The sequence below is a fragment of the Pagrus pagrus genome (assembly GCF_965226575.1).
Source record: "Pagrus pagrus genome assembly, chromosome: 16".
NCBI classification, from domain to species: Eukaryota; Metazoa; Chordata; class Actinopteri; order Spariformes; family Sparidae; genus Pagrus; species Pagrus pagrus.
Genome location: NC_140200.1, coordinates 29,632,888 through 29,658,715, shown reverse-complemented (window position 1 = coordinate 29,658,715; position 25,828 = coordinate 29,632,888). Strand labels below are relative to the sequence as shown.

Below are 25,828 nucleotides of genomic sequence, written 5' to 3'. Positions count from 1 at the left end.
CTACCTCTAATGGTACCTGGCTGTGCTGATTTGCTGAGTTTCTGCTGTATTTGCCATGGTTTTTCAGATCTCTTGTCAGCTTGAGTTACTTTTTATGAAAGCAGTTCTAGGAGTTAGCAAAGTGTAACTGAGACACTGATTCTGGAAATATTGCTGTGTCACTTTTGATTGATGTGAGCAAACAAAGATCTCAAACCTGGGCAAAAACTAAAACTCTCCATGACTAAATTCCCTTGAGGAAATTTAAACTAAATTATAGATAATAGAGGATAAAGGGTTTTTTTGGACATACTGTATTTGGAGACGCAGTATCTACAGTATGCATCAGGCCTTTTCAGGGGTTAGGAGGTTAGGGCGTTTCCCACTCTACTGACTGATATCTAAGGGCTGACATTGCAAGGAGAGACACAACTATGTAATTGAAAATATTCAAAACTTTGCAACACCTGTCCATTGCCTTTCAATGGTATGCAATGTTGTGCTCCTTAGCTGGCAGTCTTCATTATCAGAGTGACATCATTATATTTGCTGACCCCTCACGAATTGTTCTTTACAACATTTCATGTAATTGCCCCCTTCAAAGTTCATATCAGATTTCACCTTTGGGTAGACATCTTGTCAAAAACACTGGTTTTGTTGACAGAAATACAGCTTGAGATGTTCTGACCTCTTGTCAAAAAATATATGTTTCTTGTCACCACAGACATGGCTAGAAACTGTCCTGAGGTCTCAAGGTCTAAAAATTCAGTGGTGTCATGTACACAAATGTTGAAACGCAGACTCAAACTTCAGTCACTGGCTCGGCAACCTTCTTGACTGTAAATCTACCATCTCTTCCACCTCCCCAATTTGACAGGTCATAAACATGTAATGTGAACATAATATGAAATGTATTGTAGATATGTCAACACTTAGGCCTTCACAAATATGAATGTGGGCTATCAGTGGTTTGCAGAAAATGTAGGCTGTCTTTATTTTATCCAGGCAACTGGGCTTACTACTAGCATTGTTAATGTGCTGTTTGTGATTTTAGACATCTGTCCCTTTATAATAGTGTTTTCAATAATAGTGTTCAAGACCATTTTTTGAGGTTCTTGGTCTAGTCTTGGAATCGAGGGGATTATCACTCGGTCTTGTCTCGGTCTCGGACTGGGCGAACTCGGGTTTTTTGAACAAGACTGGTCAAGACCACCGTTGATAGGCTTTTTGTCCATGCCTTACTGATAAGAGTGAAAAAGGACCCTCTCAAAAACAGCTAATAACTTCAAATCATTGGTAGTGTAAAGATTTCCCCCAGCTAAAAAAAAGAAAACTCACATTTTGATGTATTGTTATGATTTTCCTTTGATATATATGGTGTTGGTCTTGTCTCGTTCTCGACCTCTAAAAGTCTTGGTCTTGTCTCGGTCTCGACCTCCAAATGTCTTGATCTTGTCTAGGTCTCGGTACTCTCTGGTCTCGGTAATGTCTTGGTCTCGGTTGGTGTCAGTCCCGGCGGCATGGGCGGGCATTGGCGGGCCGTGCCCGCCCACAGAGTCAGCCGTGCCCGCCCTGGGCTGGAAGCTGTTTATTTTATTTGGGTTTTGTTTATTACCTCGGAGTGGCCAACGCTCTATTATTCCTATCTCGATTTGTCGATCATACAATTCAACCAACGAACGAAGGAAACGTGCTGACCAATTACAGGTGGTGGGGGGGCGGGTCACTGAGTCATCCTCATGAGAGGGTAACGCTGTTGGTACTTGACGTTCATGGTCGCAGTTGCTCATAGAGTCGCTAGTTAGCTGTGGCGTTCGCATGGATTAAAGTTCTCCGTCTCTACGACGGACTTCCGTCATTCAAACTTATCAGAGGCGACTTGTGAGATCAATGTAGATCGGAGAACTGTTGGCTGATGTTGATTGACAGATTGTCACACTCTACAGCCAATGGTATCGTTAACAGTGTGCTCGCCTGACCAATGACAGTGCAGAGACCCACACAGGGCGGGATCTCAACACGGAGCGGCGCTAAAGTTTAGCTGCTTAGCTAGCAGGGACTCGTCGCGCTGCTACGTTATCAGCTGAGTTTAGTCAGCACGTGAGAACTCGTCTGACACGGAGAGTCTCCTGTTGTGTGCTACATGTGTGAAATAACAACTATAGTCTGGACTTTGTCTGCAGTGTATCTGTGTAAACGGCTTCATTCAGCGTCTCTCCCTCCCCTCTGGCACCGTGAGTTACCATGGTTACAGGACCGCCCTGAAACTTTATACTGATGATCAATAATAAGCTTTTGGTTAGTTTGACTGTACAGAGTCATGAATGTAGCCTGATTGTAGCTCAATGCTTAAATCTTGTATTATAACATATAGAACAAAGCCTCAGAGCTTCTTTGATTATTAACAGTATGTTAGTGATGACAGAAAGGTGATAACTCGCCATCAGACTGACAAGGCTGCAAAAGTTGCTGCTTGTATGATGTATTTTTCTGTTAAACGATAAGAGGCTCACTTTAAACAATATTATTAATAATAATAATTAATGATAATGATGATGAGAAGAAGTAGAAAAATAGCGTACTGAAAAGTTCTGTAGATGGTTGATTATTTGAAAGAGTAAAACTTGATAGAATTTGAATAAATGCTTGAGTTGAATAAATGGACACAGCACTACACTATTTTGTTTGTTTGTTTTTTAGATTTTGGGATGAACTGCCCCTTTTTAGTAAGAGGAAAATTATTTCTCCGCACTGTAGGAGTGGTCACAGAGCCATTGTTCAGCCTGAAGCAAATAAAATGTAGGTTGAAAAAGTTTGCCCCCCTGAAAAAATGTAATGCCCCCCCTTAAATTGTTTTCTGCAGCCGGGTCTGGTTGGTGTGGTGTTGACTACGACACTATTTTATAACATTCAACATCTGACCCAATTGTGCTCTAAAGTTTGTATTCCACTTTGAAAGTCGAAGCTGGCAAGCTAGGCTACCTATTTCGCCCTGAGGTTTACATTGGCCTAGTGTGCTAATGTTAGCACCTATTCCCACTTGACACAACCTTTTGTTTATGCCTTTTCAGCACTTGCTGACTCATTATCAGCCCAACTCACCTGGTGTTGTGTTACAGAAAAAGAAACTCACTATATTACCCTGTGATGAAAATGCAGAAGTAACTAATGAGTGGACTCACAAACAAAGTGCTGAAATTACAGTGGCAACAAAGCAACAGCTAACAATGGCCAGATGCGACTGGTTGATTGCCTGTTAATGGCTATGTTTAGACTGCAAGTAAATAAGATTTGTTTCTCAAATCATATCTGAAAATCTGACAGATTATGCTCACTGGTATTTGCAAGTGATCAGACAACACTATCCTATCTAGGTGTCAGTAACTACATACTCAGGTGACACAGCTTTCCAACATGGAATGAGAAATGGAGATTCTAAAATCAATCTGGTTACAATATGCAACAACAACAACAAAAAAAAAAAACAGATTTGGGACTGCAGTCTGAACATAGCCAACGTGATTTAAAGGATAACTACCGTTTTTTACAACCTGGACCTTATTTCTGGCAAAATATATGGTCATTTACTCACCCAGATAACTTTGGTGTCATTCGGCGTCGTTCGGACGAAATTAGATCCAGTGTAGCGGCGATATATCCATATAATGGGAGAGACGGGGCAGCGACACACAGCCTCTATATAACGCATTATCTGCCACGAAACTAGTTCATTTCATCAATATTTTGTTATGAAATGCTAGCGCTATTAGCCTCTGAGTCCGGGCTCGTCTATTGTCAACATCCGGGGTCTGTAGGCTGATCTACTACCTCTGACCTGGAAGATGTCGTCTCTGAGCTGCGCGCGCACCCGCGACAGCGCGGCTTGTTTACCTGTAGCTGCTACTGCTAGTTTGACCCCGGATGTTGATAACGGACGAGCCCGGACTCAGAGGGGAATAGCGCTAGCATTTCATAACAAAATATTGATGAAATTAACTAGTTTCGTGGCAGATAATGCGTTATATAGAGGCTGTGTGTCGCTGCCCCGTCTCTCCCATTATATGGATATATCGCCGCTACACTGGATCTAATTTCGTCCGAACGACGCCGAATGACACCAAAGTTATCTGGGTGAGTAAATGATCATATATTTTGCCAGAAATAAGGTCCAGGTTGTAAAAAACGGTAGTTATCCTTTAAGTGATAAAAGGAAATATCTAAGTACCCGCCCAGACAGATATTGTTCCAAGCTAATCCCAACATTGTCAGGCTAAATTTCCCCACAATGATCACTGGGGGTGCTGCTACAAAAAAAGGATCTAAAATACACACCAAAAATCTATTCTCAGCAAAACCTGACTTTAGATTTCAGCCAGACTTTACAAAACTTAATTGTATCAGTAGAATTATGGGAAAAACGTCCTTCAGAAGAATTAATTCCCATCAGTGTATCTGGTGCAGGCAAGTTTCAAAGTCGATGGTTTAAAATGTCAATGGTTTAAAATGTGGACCAGCCCCAAAGCCACATGAGGAATTTATACGAGAAAGCTGGTAAATATGAATAGCATTGATCTAATGACATAATTATTAATTGAAGAAACCCTCAGGGCATTAATAGTTAGCTTCACTTTAATCAGTTCAGTAGTAGATGTCAGAGTTGAGACTACTGTGGGAAGTTCTGCACCCATTGGTTGTGTACTAAATACAAACAAAACAGTGTAAAACAATGCCACAAGTAAATCTTTTTTTTCCCTCTCCTTTCCACATTTCTCGAAAGGAATGGCAATATCTAAGAACGGCTTGTCCATTGTTGCCCTTCTAGTGACACTTACTATTTTGGAAACAGGGAACATCATTGAATTTTCAAGTCCGGCATTACTGGTAGGTCCACTGTATTTACGATACTGAACAGAAAATATGGGTCTTGTGCCTGATGACAGGTTTTGATAAAAAGCACAATGCAATTATTTGATCCTGAAGTCTGTTTCTTTGTCTCAGGTACACAATGAGCAAGAACATGTTCTACCTCACACCAAGGAGAAAAGGAGTGGTTAGTCTGTCTGTCAATTAAAATGATTGGAAATGATGTGAAAATAGTTTGACATTTTGGGAAATACTTATGATGAGAAGATTGATGACAGTTTCATATGTATGCATTAAATATGAAGATAAAACCTGGAGATCACGTTAGCTTAGCACAACCTTTCTAGTCGGGGGGAAACAGCTAGCCTGGAGTCATGTTGTGTCTGTGAGTTTGCTGGCAACCAGCATAGTTTCCAGGAAGTGAAGAAATAGTCAGCACAAACCCTTCACCCTTTAAAGCACAATAAATTTTTTCACTGACAATACTGATGTTTTGGGTTTCACAACTGTCAAATCTGTCAAATAGTGACGCTTTGGGATGGTGGCCCACCCAACCTACAATCCCAAAGCGTCAGTCTTTGAAGAGTTGAGAATGAGACTCAAAAATGATTTTTCTTACAAAGTGGACCTTTGATTAATGTTATGATGCAGCATGTTAATAAGTGAGCTGGTAGAGGGATATTTTTACCTTTGGACAGGGCCAGACTAAAAAATGTCCCTATTTCCTGTCTTTAAAGTGCGTGTAAAGCAGCAAAAAAAATGTGTTATGAGTTTGTCACACCACAGTAACATGTATCATTGACCACTGAGCCAAATTTGAAAGATTAAAAAAATTGCTAAGTATATAAAATTAGGTCTCAAAATCATGGAAAAACAAGCACTTCTCTCTGCTGTGAAACGCTGTGGGCGTGTCAGTTAGAGGCGCTGGAACCACGCCCACGCGCGGGAGGGGAGCCCTCTGTGTACTGCACAAGGACGTAGCCTAGCAACAATGGAAGCTAGTGCTAGCAGCATCGTCTGAAGGACCCAGCACTACCTGTTTGAGTCCGACACTGATAGTGCTCAGCCTCGTTCCTCACAGTCTACATCAGAATGGTAATTTATTTCCCAGTCATTTAAACCCCAGTCTACATATAATTCCTTGTCATAGCTATATTGGTGCACATAAAATATAACCTGTGGATTATCATTGTGCTGTCAGATGGACTCGCTCAGGGAATCAGGCCAAATCATGTCAGGATTAAATGCAATAACATTTGCTAACATTACATGGGCACGATGTAAAATCACTTTCAGGATTTGCACCTTCAGCAAAATGCATTTAATTAAACGAATACAATATTTATAACATAAGCACACACTTACACTGGCGGGCACGTAATGCCGGTGGCGGAGATGAGAGCACCTACTTTCGGCGGGACAGAGAAGATCGATGGCGGGCACCATGATGTGCCCGCCATCGATCTTCTCCGTCCCCGGCTTGCATCCTCCCGTCCCGCCGAAAGCGGCTGCTACCATCACGGCCACCGGCATTATGTGCCCGCCACCGGAGATGAGAGCACCTGCCGTCGGTGGCGGGCACGTAGTGCCGGTGGCGTGATGGTAGCAGCCGCTGTCGGCGGGACTGAGGGAATCGGTGGCGGGCACGTAATGCCGGTGGCCGTGATGGTAGCAGCCGCTGTCGGCAGGACGGGAGGCTGCAAGCCGGGGACGGAGAAGATCGTGGCGGGCACGTAATGCCGGTGACATGAGAGCACCTGCTGTCAGCGGGACAGAGAGGATCGGTGGCGGGCACATCCTCTCCGTCCTCCGACAGCGGCTGCTACCATCACGGCCACCGGCATTACGTGCCCGCCACCGACAGCAGGTGCTCTCTCTCCGGTGGCCGTGATGGTAGCAGCCGCTGTCGGCGGACGGAGAGGCTCGGTGGCGAGCACGTAATGCCGGTGGCCGTGATGGTAGCAGCCGCTGTCGGCGGACGGAGAGGCTCGGTGGCGGGCACGTAATGCCGGTGGCTGTGCTGTAACTATCGGGGGTAATGTGGACACTGCAGAGACGGGTGTTGGTGGTGATTTTGAACTAGCTCCTCTTGACAACATCGATCCACCATTTCCTTACGTTGTCTCGGTAGGAGACTTAAATAGGCTAACTGAGCCGTTACCCTGGCCCGCACACTGTGGCATCCAGGAAAGATGCATGAGCTACGTTGAGGAGACATGACTGGTTAGCTAGCTGCAAACTATCATAAGGATGCTATCCGAGACTCGAGAGCTAGCGGAAAACCACCGAAGCTAATGCACTGAACGTATTTATACTGCTTCCGCAGCAGGGCGGGGTTTATGCTAATCATAGCCGCGTTACGTAACGCGGCTATGATTTCTGACCCGCCCATTAAATCCTGAACACAGAAATGTTGAAATACAGTTCGGCAGCCTAGCTCCATAACTAAATTATAAATGGCTGAATGGCTTTTTACTTGTTTTAAGGAAATACATTTATAACCTATTTAATGTGTTAGAAGAAAATGGCTGAATTTGCTTTACACGGACTTTAATCTAAGCTAAGCAAAATGTGTCCTGGATATAGCTTCGTATTTAGCGTAAGGAAATTAGTCTTTACCTCTTCTTGTCTTCTCATCTAACTCTTGGCAAGAAAGACATAAAATGTATTTCCCAAAAGATCGACCTATTAGTCTTCTTTAATCGCTTGTCAAAAATTCACATTGTTAATTTTTCTAATTTCAATGTGTGCAGTGCTTACAGGCCAATGGAATTACATCATTGATGTTGTAGTGAATGCCTCTAATCTAGAAACATTTGAGCGTATTCTGTCCGCCTTGAATGCTACAACTCTTCCCATACAACTTGATAACAACACAGACATCTCTGAAATTAGTGTCACAACGGGTGAGTAGCAATCATGAACTTCTTGCCACAACTTGATAACAAACATATTACCAAGGATAATACTAATAAACACTATTTATCTCTTCTGACAGTGTGTTCCTCAACTGGCACTGGCTTCCAGTGTAGATGTGATGAACAATATGCTTGGCCATACAGCAGCTGTGTCTTATATGGAGCCTGTGATTACATATCCAAAGGTATCTGTAAATGTATCAATGCCATTCCAGCTGATGGCCAGTCCTGCCAGCCAATATCAGGTAATTAACTCAATTTATTATTTAATCTTATCAGAATAACTTCACAGGCTTTTATTTCTTGTCATTACTAATTATTAGCATTGACCAGCCGGAAAGAGAGTTATAGTCTGCCATGGGTCGATTCAGTACAATCCAATGCATGTTTATTAAACTCAGTAACTATTCATCCTTCCCAGGTGATTAATTACAGCTACAAAACATATTTTTTTATATTAACAATAGATCAAATGACAACTTGTAGCCTAAATAAACACTTGTATATGTCTGCACTTACTCTCAACTCTACATAACGTATTAATGTCTTTCATCAGCACCCACAGCATACTGTTTTGGTTCAGTTGCAGCAGGCAGATGTTTTTAGTGCAAACATACAAATAAGAAACAATGCGCTCAACTCATGTATATAGCTTCATCTGAATCCCTCTTGTAGTGATTAAACAAAAGAAAAATAAAGGACAACACTCTCATCAAACAGTTTATTCTTGCTACATGGACGTTTCGGGCAAGACACCCTTCTTCAGCGTGTATTCTGGCAAATTCCCAGTAAAACTACACAGGTGTGCTAATCATAGGTTATCCAAAACTGCACAACAGATTTACACCAATAGGGGGAGCTGTATCCTTTTGAAGGAGAGCAAAGGACCACACAGGGTCTCATGCAAATAAAACAAAATCTTACAACAGAATAGCACCTAACTGTATCACAGAAACAACATAGCACATGTTTGTATGACAGGAAACACGTAAATTAAATCTCCTCACTCAGTCCCGTTGGAATCAGAGTGTGGAGGAAGTGTATCCAATAGGCTTCTCTCTGAAACAGGATTCTGTTCCTGTTCCCACCTCTCTGTGGCATTCTCACTGTCTCAATGCCCATATCGAAGTTACAAATACAACACTTATGCTCACAGATTCTGGTTTTTAGCTCCCGTTTTGTTTTGCCTACATAATACATATTACATGGACATTTTAACAGCTAAACCACATATTTAGTGTAACATGTAATTCTCCCCTTGGCCTCAAAGCTGGAGTGTGTAAGTTATTTCTGGCGTCATTTGGTCAAAAATCAATAATAACCTTTCAGTAGGGATGCACCGATTGATCGGCTGGTGACAGGAATTGGCCAATTTTCACGTGACCGGCCATGACCGGCGACCGGCAGATCAGTCAGAGATATGCCGATTTTATGCCGGTCTTAATGCACTCGCGCGCCGCATGATCACATTGCGCAGCATCAGCACCACACGTGCACGCACATGTCGTAGAGTAGACCTCACGAATTACAACATGTCAGCTGTATGGAAATTCTTCAGCGTGAGTGAAGAAGACAATAAGTATGCAATATGCAACACCTGCAAGGACAAAGTTGGGCGTGGAGGGACAACACCAAAAACTTTTGGCACAACCAATCTCATCCGACACTTGAAACAACATCACCCGGCGGGGTTTGCAAAGTTTGACTAAGCTAGCAAAGGCCAACGCTCAGGGGCTAAAGGTAAGGTAATCAACAGGAGCAGGGTTCATGTGGTGTTGCGAGACAATGCGAGGAACATGGTCAAAGCACTGAACAACGCCAGCTTGGCAAGTTTGCCTTGTATGGCGCACACATTACAGTTAGCAGTGAACGAGGGTCTGCTGTCCCAACGAAGCATCATTGACACGGTGAAAACTGTGAGGAAAATGATCGGGCATTTTAAACACTCACCACTGGCTTACTCCCTACTTCATGGTATCCAGGATCAGCTTGGCCAACCAAGGAAATGCCTGCAGCAAGATGTCACCACAAGATGGAACAGCACTTTCTATATGCTGGAATCGCTGATTGAGCAGAGACGTGCGTTAGGGGCTTTCGCCACGGAGCATGAGCTACCTGTCACTCTCACTACGCACCAGTGGGGGTTAGTTGAGAACGTGATCACTCTCCTCGCTCCTTTCGAAGAACTTACAAAGGAAATAAGTTCATCGACAGCAACAGCTGCAGACGTCATTCCAGCCATCACCGCGCTGAAACGGTTTTTGAAGAAAAGAGCCGACACAGACTTCGGAGTGGGCACTACAAAAGCCACCTTGTTGGAGGCAGTACGGAGAAGGTTTAGTGACATCGAGAAGGAGCCCCTTTACACACTGGCAACAGTTGACCCCAGGTTGTTTTTTTATTCATTTATACTCTTATTTGCGTATTTATTAAGCATATTTTATTGACAAATGAATTAGTGAATTTACATAGGCCTAGCATATAGACTGTTAATATCTGATTCTGAAACAAAAAAATTGCTTGTATATTACTTTTATTTTGTGTGTAAAAGGTACAAGAATCGCTACTTCTCCAGTGAAGTAAAGGATGAAGTGAAACAGGAGCTTCTGACTGTACTGCAGAGGGAGACCAGACACACAACAGAGGAACCTGCTGCTGAAGCATCCATGGTCCAAGATCCTGGATCTGACCCAGAGGAAGCATCTGCCAAAAAGCCATGAAGCTTAGTGTTTTCAGTTCATGACGAGATCCTCAAAGAGAATACAGAGTTGGAGCAACAACTGGCCAGCCCTGTGTCTGTGCAGGTACAGAGCTACCTGTCAGAAGCGCCCATTGGCAGAAGTGACAATGCATTGAACTACTGGAGGATCAACAAGGATCATTTCCCTGCGCTTGCTCCACTTGCCCGGGCTTACCTCTCTGCACCATGTACAAGCGTTGACAGTGAGCGCTTGTTTAGCCTGGCTGGAAATGTGGCAGATGAGAAAAGAAACAGACTAACTGGTGACAAGGCAGAAATGCTTCTGTTTTCGAAGAAAAACTTGCCATTGAAGTGATTGCAATAGGCCTTTGTGTGTGTTTTGAGAAACATCTTTATGCTGCCAGGCTATATTTATTTTATTTTTATTTGTTATTTATATATTCTTTTATTGCCATTACCTCTTACATCTGTTTTCATACAGAAGTTTAGTTTTCCAAATGTCTTTTGAGTTAGATGTGAAAAGAAGAATGGTTATTCCATAACACTACACTTTTTAAGCACTTTTACTTTTAATTTATATAGTTCTTTTTTCTAGCGATTATCTGTTCAAAAAATCACACATTACTGTTAGTTTAGTTTTCCAAATATGAAAATGGCAGCATGTTCAAATGTATCATGACAATTGTTTTTGTATTTTTTGTTGGATATTGGATGTGAACTGAAGAAAATGGTTGTTCCATAACACTGCACTTTTAAGATGTGTGTGAATTTCCCACACCATAATTTGTAAAGGTCTATTTTATAGCAACGACAGTGCATTTAGTAGTGTGTGAATGTCCCACACTGCAGACTTGAAGAGTTTGTCTGTTCACCTGTTCCATTTCTTTTAACAGACATTACATCACTGAAAAGTTGATTGTATTTCTATGTTAAAATGTTCTCTTAAAGAAAAGATAGAAAATAAATATGTGTGCTGTAAAGTGGTTTGAAAAAATGAAATCGGAATTGGCTAAAATCAGTATCGGCAGGTCAAACTCCATGAAAAAACGGAAATCGGAATCGGCCCAAAAAATGGCAACCGGTGCATCCCTACCTTTCAGCATATTGTAATTCATAGTGTTATGACAGAACACTGGACTTCTGTGTCTCCTCTTGGCTCTGTATTCAGGCTTTAAAAAATCAGTGCCGTGACGGCAATGTTCAGCCAATCAGTTCATTTTACAGAGCAAGCTGTTTTGGGCGTTCCTATTGGTTGCTCCAAACGACCAAAGTCGATGCGCATTCACGTTCCGTGAAGGTGCAACGGTGGATGTCCCGCATTACCAACAAAAGCGTACACGGCTAAGCAAGCCAAAAAAAGGATGACCGATGTAGAGAAACGAGAGTCTAAGAGGGAGAGTGACAATTGACAGGATAAATCGTATGTAAACATTGGACAACCACATCCGAGGTGGAGAGAGCTTAGCGATAGCATCGGGCTGAAGCTGGATACTGAGCTTGCCGTTCTTCTCCTAGACAGGTGAGCCTCCAATGTAAGTTTTAGTAGCTGATAATCTAAATGTGTGGTAGCAATTGGCTGTGTAGTTAAAATGACCGTGAATCTAATAAAGCAGGCGGTTTGTGGTCACACTTGACGAGTAATGTTGTGAGTTGATTAGCTTTATGCTAACCATAGCCAAAGGCTCACGACATCAAGCAAGTCAGAGCAAAGTCAACGTCAAATGTATTGTCAATACCGTTATATATACACAACATACAGAGGACATGAAAGCGTTAAAGTTGGCAGCTATGTGACAGAAAAGTTCTGACGCTACATTCCAAGCACTCCAGTCTCATGCGTTTTTCACATATTCTACAAACTCCAGCTTTAATGTCGACACCTGACCTTGGATGGTTAAAATGATTCCCCTTGATCTTAGAATAACAGTGTACACAGTTATGACAGGGGAAATTACGACTGAGGATCTGAGAAAAAAAAAAGATGAGTAGGCAAATCTGACTTCACTAATGTGAATTCCAGAAAACATGTTGAAGAAGGGCATCTTGCCCAAAACGTCCGTGTGGCTAGAATAAACAGTTGGGATTGCTGTTCTTTAGTTTTCTTTTGTTTAGTGCAAACATACACAAAGAACACATAAAAACTGAGTGTACACTACCTTCTTCCCCGCACCAATCAAAAGACAAAGATAGCTGATGAACTAAGTTGAGAATTTAGGCCCAATCCCATTTGCTCCTACTCATTGTGTTCGAGTGAACCTGTTGTCCCTCAGAACAGTGTTAGAAGTGGTAAGGGCTGAAATCTCCCCCTATGAAATGGGACAATCATTCAAGAGCCTCATCAGCAAACTGATTGAGATTGTTTTATGCTTGTTTTAAAGAAAAGGACCATAATACATTAAAATGGCAGTGACAGTTGTCGTAACCCTCAGTTTGAAGTGTGCCTCTGCAAAGTCTGTGCTTGGAAGGTCATGTAGACCTAACACTTCGTCCTACCCCTCTATCCCTACAAGAACTAAGGGGCAAGAGGTGTATTGGGATTGAGCCTAAGGAGCTACAGAGCCAGATTACACTCTACACTACAGGAGTTGGTAGAGTGTAAAACACAGCTAAAAGGAGAGAAAATGTAGGACTTCTAGTAGGTGGACACAAATGTGCTCTAAACAAAAGCAAATGTTGCTCCAGATCTACTAAATGTGTTTGTGAATGTTTATGCTGCCCCAAATGATGAAAAAATGTAATTGTAGTTTTAAAAATAATTTGCATAGCAAAACACATGCTTACACATCATGTCAATAAAAAACAAATGTATACATTAATGTATGAAAAAGATAAAAACAAATGTTAATATGAAGGTTTACATTACACAGCCAACACATCCTCATACGTAAATGACTGTATAGGTCGGTCGACAGTTACTCCCAAAACAACATGTACCACTCTTCCCGAAACAATATGCCCATTCAGCGTACCAGCGACAGGCAAACCAGACCTTCTCCATATGCTTACAGTTTGGTGAGGTTTAGGAATAAAACTACCTGGTGAGACTTAAAAAAATATTGTGGTGTTAGTTAAATTAAATACACTTAATTATGTAACTTCAGTTACCAACGTACGTTAGTTATGTCCGTTACTTAAGTTACTTTTTGTTTGTGATGTCACTTAACTACATTAGTAACTTAATTTTACTTTCTCGCTCTTTGTGCTACTTCACCTGACTTCCTCCTTTTGCTGCTGCGGTAATTACTACGCCACTAGAGGTCGCTGACTAGCAAAAGAATATAGGTTGTAATAAGCTGGTCAAGTTTTCACTTGACCTATATGATCGTTTTCCTGATGACACACAGCACAGGTTACCCAATTAACCACTTACTATTGAAGCAAAAAAGGCACGATCCCTCACTGGCTTCTCATCCTGCATTCCTTAAAAGACCTCTGCCAAGAATTTGACCTAGTTTCCTGTAAAATGAAATACATTTTTGACAGACTTAATATTTCAATGAAATAATTTTGTTTGTTTTTGTTTTGTTTTCACTGTATGTGTAATAAATCATGTTTTTCCTACAGAGTTGCTCGCTCAGATTGAGTACACAGTGGATGTGGAGTTGAATTTTACAGATGTCAAGACAGTGGACTACCTCAGGAGCCTCCTGAAAAATGGCAGCTTTTCCCTGGCCTTGGGTCCCACTATGAATGTCACAAACATTGACATTACCACAGGTAAGAATTAATAATAGTAATATATTGTATACATTGTGATCTCGTTGATCTGCTCTGTACATGCGACATCTATTGCACGTCTGTCCGTCCTGGGAGAGGGATCCCTCCTCTGTGGCTCTTCCTGAGGTTTCTTCCGCATTTTTTTTTTCCCTGTTAAAAGGGCTTTTTTTGGGGGGCAAGTTTTTCCTCACTCGAATCGAGGGTCGAAGGACAGAGGGTGTTGTCTCTGTACAGATTGTCCGAGGCAAACTGTGATTTGTGAATTTGGGCTATACAAATAAAATTTGATTTGATTTGATTTGATTAATAATAATAATACATTTTATTTGGACTCAAGGTCACCTTACAAAACAACAAAACAGAAAAAAATAAAACAACTAAATGACTAAAAAAAACAAATCTGTAATCTTCAATTGAGCAATGGGGGGGGGGGGTCAGAGGGAGTAGGTCTGTTTAAAAAGGTGAGTTTTCAGATGGGATTTGAAGGTAGAGAATGAGTCAATGTTCCTGATGCTTGGGGGGAGGGAGTTCCAGAGACGGGGGGCAGAGCGGCTGAAGGCTCTGGCCCCCATGGTGGACAGACGGGAAGGAGGCACAATGAGGCTGATAGATGAGGCGGATCTGAGTGCCTGGGAAGGGGTGTTGATGTGGAGGAGGTCAGAGAGGTATTGGGGTGAGAGGTTATGGATGGCCTTAAAGGTGTGGAGGAGTGTGAAGCCAGTGAGGCTGTTGCAGAACAGGTGTGATGTGATTGATGGATGGGATCCTGGTGATGATGCGGGCGGCAGAGTTCTGAACCAATTGGAGTTTATGAATGAACTTGTGGGGTAGACCAAAGAGAAGGGAGTTGCAATAGTCCAGGGGGGATATGACCAGAGTGTGGACCAGGATGGCAGTGGAGTTGGGAGTAAGGGATGGATGGAGGTGGTTGATGTTGCGTAGATGGTAATAGGCTGACCGGGTAATGTTATTGATGTGGGTTTGAAATGAGAGAGTACTGTCAAGGACGACACCCAGACTCTGTAGGGAGGGGCTAACAGAGGAGTTATCGATGGGGATGGTGAAACTTGGAGTGTTAATGAGAGTGGATTTGGAACCAATGAGGAGAACCTCGGTTTTATCACTGTTGAGTTTCAGGGAATTGGAAGAGAACCAGGTTTTGATTTCTTGTAAACAGTCACAGAGGGAGGCGGGCGGGAATGTGGAGGTGGGTTTGGAAGAAAGGTAGAGCTGGGTGTCGTCCGCATAACAGTGGAAGTGGATGCTGAATTTATGGAAGATCTGACCAAGGGGGAGGAGATAGATGATGAACAGGATGGGGCCAAGTACAGAGCCTTGGGGAACACCAGAGGAAAGGGGAGATGGTTGGGATGTGAAAGTTTTCAACTGGATGAACTGAGTGCGACCGGAAAGATAAGATTTAAACCAGTCCAGGGGTGTGTCGGAGATACCAATCGATGCTAATCTGTCAAGGAGGGTGGTGTGGGAGATGGTGTCGAAAGCCGCACTCAGATCGAGGAGGATGAGGATGGATAATAGTCCGGAGTCAGCTGCCATCAGGAGACCGTTAGTGATTTTGAGGAGGGCTGTTTCTGTGCTGTGACGTGGGCGGAATCCAGACTGGAACTGTTCATAAAGGTTATTGTTATGGAGATGTGCATGTACCTGTGAAGCCACTGCTTTTTCCAGAATCTTGGAGAGGAATGGTAGGTTAAGATCGGTCGTAGGTTGTTGAAGTCATTGGGGTCTGAACCAGGTTTCTTGAGTATAGGTGTAACAGCAGCAGATTTAAGAATTGAGCTTCTTCTTGTCCGAATACCATAAAAAATACCATAATGCTAAAATTACCACTCATGGCACAGGGCGCGAGGTGCAGTCAAGTGTGCTGTGTTGTCTTTCCCCACAGTTGGATCAAACTGGATTAGATTTTTATTGGAAATGATTAACTCCATCATTTCTATTCCTGATTGTTTACTTACTACATTGCTATCATTAAAACATTTCATAAGAGATAGATTTACAGTCTTACACTGGCCAGTTGTTTCCTTTGTATTTTTGTAAACAAACAGCAAGGGTCCCGCTCATTCAGCTCATCTATTATTTGAACATAATACTTTCAGTACTGAAATAACTTAACTGCCTCCAAGTTCCATACAGAATCCAATTCATATTTCTGCTAAAATTGTACAAAGCACATAGACACATTCTTATACCTGCTTAAGGACTACAATCGAATCAGACCTGGTCATCAGCTGTACAGTAGACAGTAAAGGGACAATTCACACTGGGACAGAGTACTCACCCCACTCCAGTGCCCTACACACATACACACAGCAAAACCAAACCAAAAGAAGGGAATCAACTATAAATTGTGAGGGAGGTGCAAAAAATTACCAAGCACACGAAATCAGGGGGGTGTGAAGTACAGGTGAGAGACTCTGCCACCAAACTCTCCACCGTCGGGTGGCCGGGGTGGGGGACAGAGGGGGGTGCAGGCAGGACGAGACATGAAGGCATCTGATTGGTTCCTTCAACTCTGACCGAGAGGGAGGGATTGGTCAGAGTTTTTACAGGCCTGCAGCTGCCACAGAGGTCTGATTTATTTTGTTCCTTTTTCTGAACACATTATGTATGGACGACTCTCAGGGTGGGAAGAGCATTTCACCCAGTATAACAAATAGTGTTTCTGAACAGGATTACCAACTATACCTTTAAGCAAGAAAACAAAACAAAACAATCTATACAAGAAAACTACTAAACAACCAAAATAAAACAGACTAAACAACCTAAGTAAAACAAAATCAAAACAAAAGCAAAACGAAAGCAAAACCTAAGCAAAACAAAACAGCAGTGGCAATCTCCATTCACGCATTTGCAGCGTCTGCAAAGTTTTGTCACAGAGACGCTGACACCAAGCTGGACCAGGACCGCAGACACACACACACGCTGACCCAGTCACACACCAAGGAGCAGAGAGAGAAGCCGACACCAAGCTAGACCAGGACTGCAGACACATACTCACGCTGACACAGTTGCGGAGGAGCGGGGAGAAACCGGCACCAAGCTGGACCAGGACTGCAGACACACACACGCTGACCCAGTCACGCACCAAGGAGCAGAGAGAGAGAGAGAGAGAACAACATGCCACGGCTTATGTATGCTGACCCAGCTGGTCAATTAAGACCCGGAAGTAAAGTGCGGCTACTCGTGAGGGACATTTTACCAGCCTGCCACTTTCTACCTATTTAAATGAAACAATGGGAAGTAAAGAGGGAATATGTCACATTGGTGGAACTACTAACAACTCATACACAGAAAAAACACAACAAGGAGCCTTCTGTGTGTAAGGCTTTCTGTAAGGAGTCACAAGCCAAAATCAAATTAAATGTGGAGTGGAAGTATAAAGCAACATAAAATGGAAATACTGAGTACCTCAAATACGTGCTTAGGTACAGTGTGTCTAAATCTATTTAGTTACTGTTCACCCCTGGTTCAGTGTAAGCTATTGTTGAACTCATTTTAAGTCATGCTAGTTGAACACATCCATTATTAGCACAAGGTGTGCACAATTCAATTCACAAAATCACAGTGTAGGCATCCACACCATTTTTGTTGGTTTTGGCACAAAGTCTTTTGGCAAGTCCTGTGTACACACACACAAGTTAAAGTTCAACAAGGAACAATACCAATTCACTATATCCTGCTCTGTCCAGAGACTGCCGAGACCAAACACAGTTGCCTTGGCAATGACTGATTTAATAATTGTGTTTTATTTAACTCAACCAAGCTGAATTAAATATCCAATAAGCTGTGGATGTATTAAACTACAGAACACATTTTTCAACACCTTTAATCAATATTTACTGTCTCTCTTGTGTGTCTTTGTTCTTATGTGTTTTTAAGTGTGTTATCTAAATGGAACTGACTTCCAATGCAGATGTGAGGATCAGTATGTTTGGTCAAACTGTATTACATACGGAGCCTGTGATGAGATCATTGATGAAACATGTGGGTGTATCAACAGTATCCCATCCGATCGACAATACTGCAAGCCAAAGAAAGGTGACAGAGACTTACTAAAAGATTATTCTAACAATGTTATTTAATATTTAAATAGTGTCTTGTTGTTTTCATTCTTTATGGGAAAAAAGTACAGTAAAGTACTGTAATAAATTGCTTCTTTCTTGTTTTTTTGTGTACTAGAAGCTGACCAGTATGAATACATACTTGAAGTTGAAATCATCCTCAGTGATGTCGCACTGATAGAGGAATTAAGGGATGCTGTGGAGAAAATCAATTTACCTGTTAGAGTTAACAGCACAATCAACATCACACAAATTGACATAATATTTACAGGTAAGAATCTAATAGTTGGCCCAGTAATATATAAATATTAGAAAAATTAATGATAGACAATGCATTTTTTTTTTTGTTTAACAATTTTTTATTGTTTTTTCCATATACCCATCATACATTTGGTATTATAAATTGTAAATGAATGTGTCATAAATGTAGGAGATACACTAGTAATAATTGTAATTTATTAATCACTGGCGATTAATAAAACACTCGTTAATGGGGCACCACCTCCGATGTTTTATCTATTTGACTAGTCCGGAGGTAATTAATCAAATCCGACTAGACAAGGTTAACTTGTATCAATTCTAATCAATTTATTCAATCTCATAATGAAGTAGTGAATTCTACACAGTTTCCATCGGTGGGCTGATGGTGAGATCACGAGTTAGGTTGGAGCATTTAAATATTATGAGAGCAATTTTAATACTAACAAAATCCTAACTGAATTTCTCTTAAACTAAAAGATCAGAACCATAAGACACCAACTCATTTATCATGTGTGAATCCAGCTGTTATGGGTGATGGAGAGCCTACTTTCTTAGCAGAGTGGCGGGGTCAGCGGCGGAGGGTTTCTCTCCAGTGGTTTGCGACTCTAGCCGGAAGTCCCGGTCCAATGGCCGAGTGTCAGCTCGTCCGGTATCAGCCGGTTGGGGACCTCGGTCCGATGTCTTAGGAAGAGCGTGGCTGGTCCAGTACCAAGCCGGTGACGATCAATGCCCAGCGGGTCAGAGCCGGTCTGGCTTGTCAAAGTCTGTCTTTCGTTGGAAACCACTTGCACGGTTTCGGACACAGCAAGTTGCTGTAGTGTCGTGATGATGATTTTTAATAAAGATGTTCTTCGTTGCTTCAAGTGGTGGTTCTCAGGCTCTGACTTTGTAAACTAAATCTAACTTCTTGGATAAAATAACTGAGGATGATACGTTGATCAGGCAGATCTTCCGTTGTTACTCAATACAAGATAATCTAAATTAAGTTCACTTTCTCTAAATCAGGTTACGATACTTAACTGTATAATAAAATTAAAACAGAACTTCATTCTGGTACAAACTTAAAAAAAGAGTTAATCAATACAGCGAAAAATATAAAAATGAGAAAAATCAACGAGTGAGCACTTCTGCTGAGATCGCTGTCTTGAAGCGTGTTTCAAAGTAAAAGTAAAGAGCGGAAAAATTAAAGACGAGAGATTCAAAAGTAAGAGTGAGACTAAGAATAACTAACATCAAAAACAAAACTCAAAAGACTGAGGAGAGAAATTATGTCTCTCTGTTTTGTTGTCTCCAAAAGGCTGGCATGGGGGCAGGACTGCCAGCATTTTGTCTCCAAGTAGATAGTGGTAAGAGTGAAAATTCACAGGAACTCACTAAACTAAACTATAGTTTTAAACGTTTCAAAACCGTGCTTCACCTTTCACAGAATCTTACCATGTATGGAGCCAGAACGGTGACTTTAAAATTTGGCATCCAAAAAAAAAATTGGCATTGAAAACAAAACCAGTACTGAAAAAGGAAACATTGGCATTGAAACATTTGTATTGAAAACAGTTGAATTGGCATTGAAACAAGTATTGGCACTGAAAAAGGAAACTAATTAAAATAATTAAAATCTGAAAATCTTATTATTTTATTTTATTTGGATTTTTTGTATTTTTCAATGACAATCTTCAGATTTTTTCTTCATGTCACTTTTTTTTCAGTGACCGATTTTTTTACAATGTCAGTTTTTTTTCAGTGTCACTGATTTTTAGTTTCAACTTTCTGTCACTGTTTTGGCGTCGAGAGGGAGGGGTCTGAAGGGAGGGGCAGGTAGAGCTTGGTTTGCATATCGGCATCCTGAAGAAGTAGCAATCTGCCATCCGCTCGGAAGCCTCTGGCATGGTGGCATTACTAAAATGTCCTGTTCACCGGGAACTTTCAAACTGCAATGAAGTCTGTTTTTTTCTCTGCTATTAACATGTTTATTCACATGCAACCCGGCCTGTTTGGTTAGCTTTTAACGGCCGTTATGCTGTTTTTGTAGAGGTCCGCTGGAACATGTAAGTTTCTAACATTAGCCGTGTTGGCTAACTTAACCTGTGGTTAATGCAGGATCAAAAATAAACACCTGCCAAGCGCCAAACACGGCTAAAAGTCGGTTTTGGCAGAAGAATAAATTAAGGTCATGTGTCACCGGCCTCGCGGTAAATACTTGTTGCTGCCAAGTAATAATACATCACAACAGCGGCTAACAGTAACATAGCCTGGGACGTTAACATTGACATGATGAACAGCAGGGCTTCGGCTGTGTACGTTAAGCTACTGACATCCCCAGCACACACACACACCATACAGCCTCTCATCTTTGAGCCGCTAGCTCAGCTTCAACGCAGGTAATAAACAATAACTCTTACAAGGGCCGCAAATTTGCTTCTGGTGACGATAAAAATGTTCCAGCGGACTCTATTTCCAGCGCGGTCATGGAGAGTCTGAGCAGCTAACTTACTGAGCTTTGACTACCAGCTCTGCTTTTCTCAGTTTACCTGCCACTGGCAGATGAGCCAGAAAGTTAAATGTGGACCCTTGGTAAATGGTAGCTAATGTTAAGTCTCCAGCCCTGTGATGTTTTGCACAAAGACCCTGGCCGAGTTAAAGTTAACTTTGAACGGCTAACTATCATTAACCACAGATTAGCTAGCCAACACCTATTAACTTAGCATTTATTTCAGTGGACCGCTGCCAAACCAGCACAACAGCCGTTCAAAGTTAACTTTAACTCGGCCAGAGCTTGAAATCTGGATGAGTGCAGAAACAATTATAGGTTGGAATGTGTGATAAGAAAAGCATAGTCGTAAACCATTTGGGCAGGAGGGCTAGGAAAACAGAGAAGAGGCCCAGAGTGCTTTTACCCTGGAGAGTGTACTTGATAATTCTTGTCACAAGAAGACAAGAAGACACAGAACATCAGAGTCCTTACCTAATTTACAATTGCAAAGACATAATTTATAACACGTGATTATGACAGTTCTTCTGTTCCTCTTAATCTCTGAGAGGAGATTCATTTGATGATGAACTTGACGAACCTGAGAGAAAGGAGTGTTTCTGTCTTGAGTGGGACAAGAGGACAAAAAGTTATTCAAGCTGTAAATAAAGAAGTGGGGTTCTTCCTGTGATGCGTCAATCTGACGGTTTCATTGAAAGCAAAACAAGTCAGGTGAAGAGGTGAGAGACTGAATGTGGCGTCTCTTTTCTGAAAACAGTCAGCTTGCAGATGGGAGGAGTAATTCATGCAAGAGCAGAACCTCCACGGAATGCAGAGGCGATGGACATGTGTTCCTACATAAGCATAGGAAAGCTGCATTATTAAAATGAGTATAATTGTGAATGTGTTGGAGAAGTTTCAGATGTCAACAAGAATATATCTAATTACACTCTTTTTCAACAGTTCCTCCAGTTGTTTATGAATACCAGATTTTCATTGAGGTGAACACTACAGACGCAGATCAACTGAAAAACACGCTGAAAAACATCATTTTCCCTGTCCAAATCAGCCCTATAGTAAACATCTCAGATACTGATATAACTACAGGTAAAAACAAATAGTTTAGCCTTCAGTGGGTATAATTCATTGTAATCTTTTTACCTTTTTATAAGAGAATATGTGTTATTGTTTTTTTAAAGTTTGTAGCCAAGATGGCACTGAGTTCCAGTGCCGCTGTGAGGATCACTACCTTTGGCCTTGTAACAAGTGTGCCACCTATGGGAAATGTGATGGTGACATGAATAACACATGTGGCTGCATTAAGGCTTTTCCCACAGATAGACAGTATTGCCAGTCAGTCCAACATCAAAGTGAGTACGATGGTCACACACACACTGATCCCAGTTTTAATACCCAAATTCATGTTTTTTAAACATTTTCTGAGTGATTATGATTTCTCTTATTTTTCTCTTTGTTTCCATCTAGACTTTTCAGTGTGTCCTCTGATAACAACTTCACCATCAACAGGTAAAGCTAAAAATACGCTGCCAGTGTTCATACAAAAAGAAAACACATAAACAAGAATTTTGTTGACCTATGATTAATTTGATTTCTTCTCCACTTATCTCTTGACATGATGATGATCAAATTGAGTTTAGGTATTTTCTTTTCTTTTTTCTCCCTAAAGCACCTCCAGTGGTCTATGAATACATCATTTCTGTTGAGTTGAACATCTCAGATGTTACAGTAATAAATAAGCTGAGAACCATTCTGAGCAACATCAGTTACCCCATCAGCATCAACAACCAAATACAAATCTCCGATGTCAACATTTCAACAGGTAGTACTCATAACTCATAGCTTCACAATCCTCTCCCATGTTCTGATTGTGTTCAACATACTTGGGCTGTTCTTGACCTTGATCAGGAGCAAGGGTGACTCATTGGCAACAAGGCTAAGTAGAGACAAGGAAGGGCAGTGCCAGGCTTCAATTTGAGGTTCCTGTCTAGAATCTAGAAAATGTCTAAAGGTGCGTTCACACCGGACCTTTTATTTTTGTTGCTGTCGCTCGTGTCGCTCCAAAAAAATCGATCTGTTGCTCAGCTGCAGTCGCTCATCGACACAATTCAACAGATCGCTCTGATAACGTCATTCAAGCGATTCCAGTGAATTTCACGTCGCTCGGAGGCGCTCATTTCTTCCCGTTTTTAACGGTATACGCGGCTGACAACGGCCCAGTTTGACGAGCTGTTGGCGAGAATCGGAGGCAGGATTGCCCGGTTGGACACCAACTACAGGCGCTCCATCCCAGCTGAGGAGCGCCTGGCCATTTGTCTCCGGTGTGTGTGTGTGTGTCAACGTAAAGCCGACTTTGCTCTTCCGGACCTGTGGAGTTGTATTACGCTTCCATGGTTTCAGTAGTTGTCATAGTTACACATAGATTTTCGCTCCGTCGCTCGGACGCTGTCGCTCAGAGCCTAGAGAATTCTTGGGAGAACATTCATTTTGATTAGACTTATTCTGCCCGTTCAAGAGAGGGGGAGGTCAAACCACCTGAACAGATCACTTTTAATCGAGGATAAAATGGGGGCAAAATTAAGCTTATACAGGGTATTTAAATTTGCAGAGACTTTGACGCCCAAATATGTAAAACCAGAATCGGACCATTTGAAGGGGCAACTTTCTGGCAGGGCCTTTTTTTCCCCGAAGTCACCCAGAGGCAAAGCTTTGGATTTATCAAAATTAATTTTGTAACCTGAGACATTTCCAAATAGCTCTATAGTTGAGATAGGGGCAGGGATAGAAGTTTCAGGTCGAGCCAGAAACAGAATAACATCATCAGCATAGAGTGCCAGTTTATGAACATCAGCACAGAGACTGACCCCAGTTATATCATCTGCGCACCTTATTGCCTCTGCGAGTGGCTTGATGGCTAAAGCAAATAGCAAAGGGGACATAGGGCAATTTTGGCTTCTTATTCAAAACAACTGCCAATAATCAATATGTCAAAGTTCCACTCAGCTCCACACATCATGTGTAACTTTTAGCTTAGATAATAGACATGAAATTTCTTCATAGGTGCAATTCTTAATATGTTTTTGTCTCCAGTTTGCTCTCCGAGCAGTGGTGGTTTCCAGTGCACATGTGAGGATCAGTATCGGTGGTCATGTGATCAGTGTTTCCTGTATGGATCCTGTGACAACATCACTGATGACACATGTGGATGCATCAATGTCATTCCGCCTGATGGACAAAACTGCCAGTCTACTGATCAGCACAGTATGTTGGTTTCTAGTTATTATTGAAGCCAATATGTGAGGAGCCTTATTGTAGGGACCCCTTTGTCAACATATATGCATGTATTATAACAAAAATGAAGATAAAACACAGAGAATTACACATATAATCAAGGTGGGGAGATATTCCATGCATAGTTCACTTTTAAAAACATCATTGAAAAAAAAATGAGTCCATGAAAATATAAAAAGGACATTTCTCAACCATATTTGAGGTATTCAAATAAATAACAGGAAACGTGAAATTGTCTTCTCAAGAGAATCAACCTTGTTGAATTCTGATACATACTTCCCAAAGCTTTAAGGAGGAAAACAGGCTCAACTAAGAACCATTCTCTCATTCTCATGTCACAGTACAAGTGGTTGAATTTTGTGTCATGGAAAGTTTTCCTGCATTGTTTCAGACAGTCTCTTTGGCCTCACAATCTTCTGCAGTGCTATTTTGTGGCCTGCTTGGCAGTTATTTGATGACTCAGCCACTCTGATAACCTGATCGAAAAATTTGCACAATAACTCACTGAAGCCTTGGAATCCTGCACAACTTTCTACTCTTGAGGCATTTTTTTGAATTTCAAGACGATTAATGTGTCTCTCATCATCTTTCCTGGTGTTTGAATTGTCAAAAGGCAGGAGCTGGATTCAGCCAGAAAGAAACATTTGGAAACAATGCCATCTGTTGTTAAAAATGCATAGTTAAATTTTAAATATATTTTCCTCAAATGTCAGATGATCCCACTGTTTTAAATGTCATATCCAGAAAAATATAAAACGTATGGTTACATTGTAACCTTGGTTCTCTGAGTGAAGAGACTATCTCTCCACTCTGTTACATATTCCATATGTACGGGGATATGACCCTCGCTGCTTGTCAGGGTACGTGGAAATTTCTTTAAGACACACCGGCTTGCCCGGCCACGCCCTATTGCGTAGCTATAAAGCACCTGCGCTGGTGTGTAATCACTGATAGTTTGATCGAAACGGGTCTCCGAGCGGCCTAAGGACTGGAGAGATAGTCTCTTCACTCAGAGAACCAAGGTTACAATGTAACCATACGTTCTCTATCGTCTCAAGACTATCTCTCCACTCTGTTACATATTCCATATGTACGGGGAAGATCTTTAAGACACCCCGTGAGGAGACGGTGCAGCCACAATCCCACACCACAACGTGCAACACACGAACTATGTACAAATATACAATATATACAATTCACATGGGCAGGCCCCGCAAGGCGCTAGGGCCAACCCTGAGAGGGAAAGGGCTGCCAGGGAAGCCCACAAGACGCAAGACTAACCCAAGGAGACCGGCAAGGGCCCCGCAAGGCACAGGGGACAGCCTGGCCACAGAGCAGCCGCTCACTCAGCCAGCAAGACGCAAGGCTGAGGGGAGACAAATATGTTCATCATCGGGCCACGCCCAGCACACGCTCCACAAACGAGGGGCTGGCGGCCACATTCAGACGGTAAAACTTGGTAAAGGTAGACTGAGACGACCATGTGGCGGCAGAGCATATGGAGGCGAGTGAGGCCCCCCGCCACAAG

The 25,828-nt window shown here is 42.0% G+C and overlaps 1 protein-coding gene across 18 annotated transcripts in view; it reads left to right on the top strand.

The window, feature by feature from the left end:
* The first annotated feature begins 1,785 nt into the window (after window positions 1–1,785).
* The window catches only part of LOC311271361 (uncharacterized protein), a 105,310-nt gene continuing 81,267 nt past the window's right edge, over window positions 1,786–25,828 (top strand). For 16 of the 18 annotated variants that reach the window (XM_084376986.1, XM_084376977.1, XM_084376980.1 and 13 more), the window contains exons 1-13: window positions 1,786–2,213; window positions 4,757–4,860; window positions 4,978–5,029; window positions 7,596–7,748; window positions 7,841–8,005; window positions 14,026–14,178; window positions 18,082–18,240; window positions 18,382–18,534; window positions 21,955–22,098; window positions 22,191–22,361; window positions 22,477–22,518; window positions 22,679–22,831; window positions 24,100–24,270. In XM_084376986.1, the coding sequence (XP_084233112.1) occupies window positions 2,123–2,213; window positions 4,757–4,860; window positions 4,978–5,029; window positions 7,596–7,748; window positions 7,841–8,005; window positions 14,026–14,178; window positions 18,082–18,240; window positions 18,382–18,534; window positions 21,955–22,098; window positions 22,191–22,361; window positions 22,477–22,518; window positions 22,679–22,831; window positions 24,100–24,270 (1,711 nt within the window). In that variant the 5' untranslated portion in view covers window positions 1,786–2,122. Of the gene's footprint in view, window positions 2,214–4,756; window positions 4,861–4,977; window positions 5,030–7,595; window positions 7,749–7,840; window positions 8,006–14,025; window positions 14,179–18,081; window positions 18,241–18,381; window positions 18,535–21,954; window positions 22,099–22,190; window positions 22,362–22,476; window positions 22,519–22,678; window positions 22,832–24,099; window positions 24,271–25,828 lie in introns of those variants that run through there. The other 2 variants (XM_084376981.1, XM_084376985.1) reach the window with 2 other exon arrangements.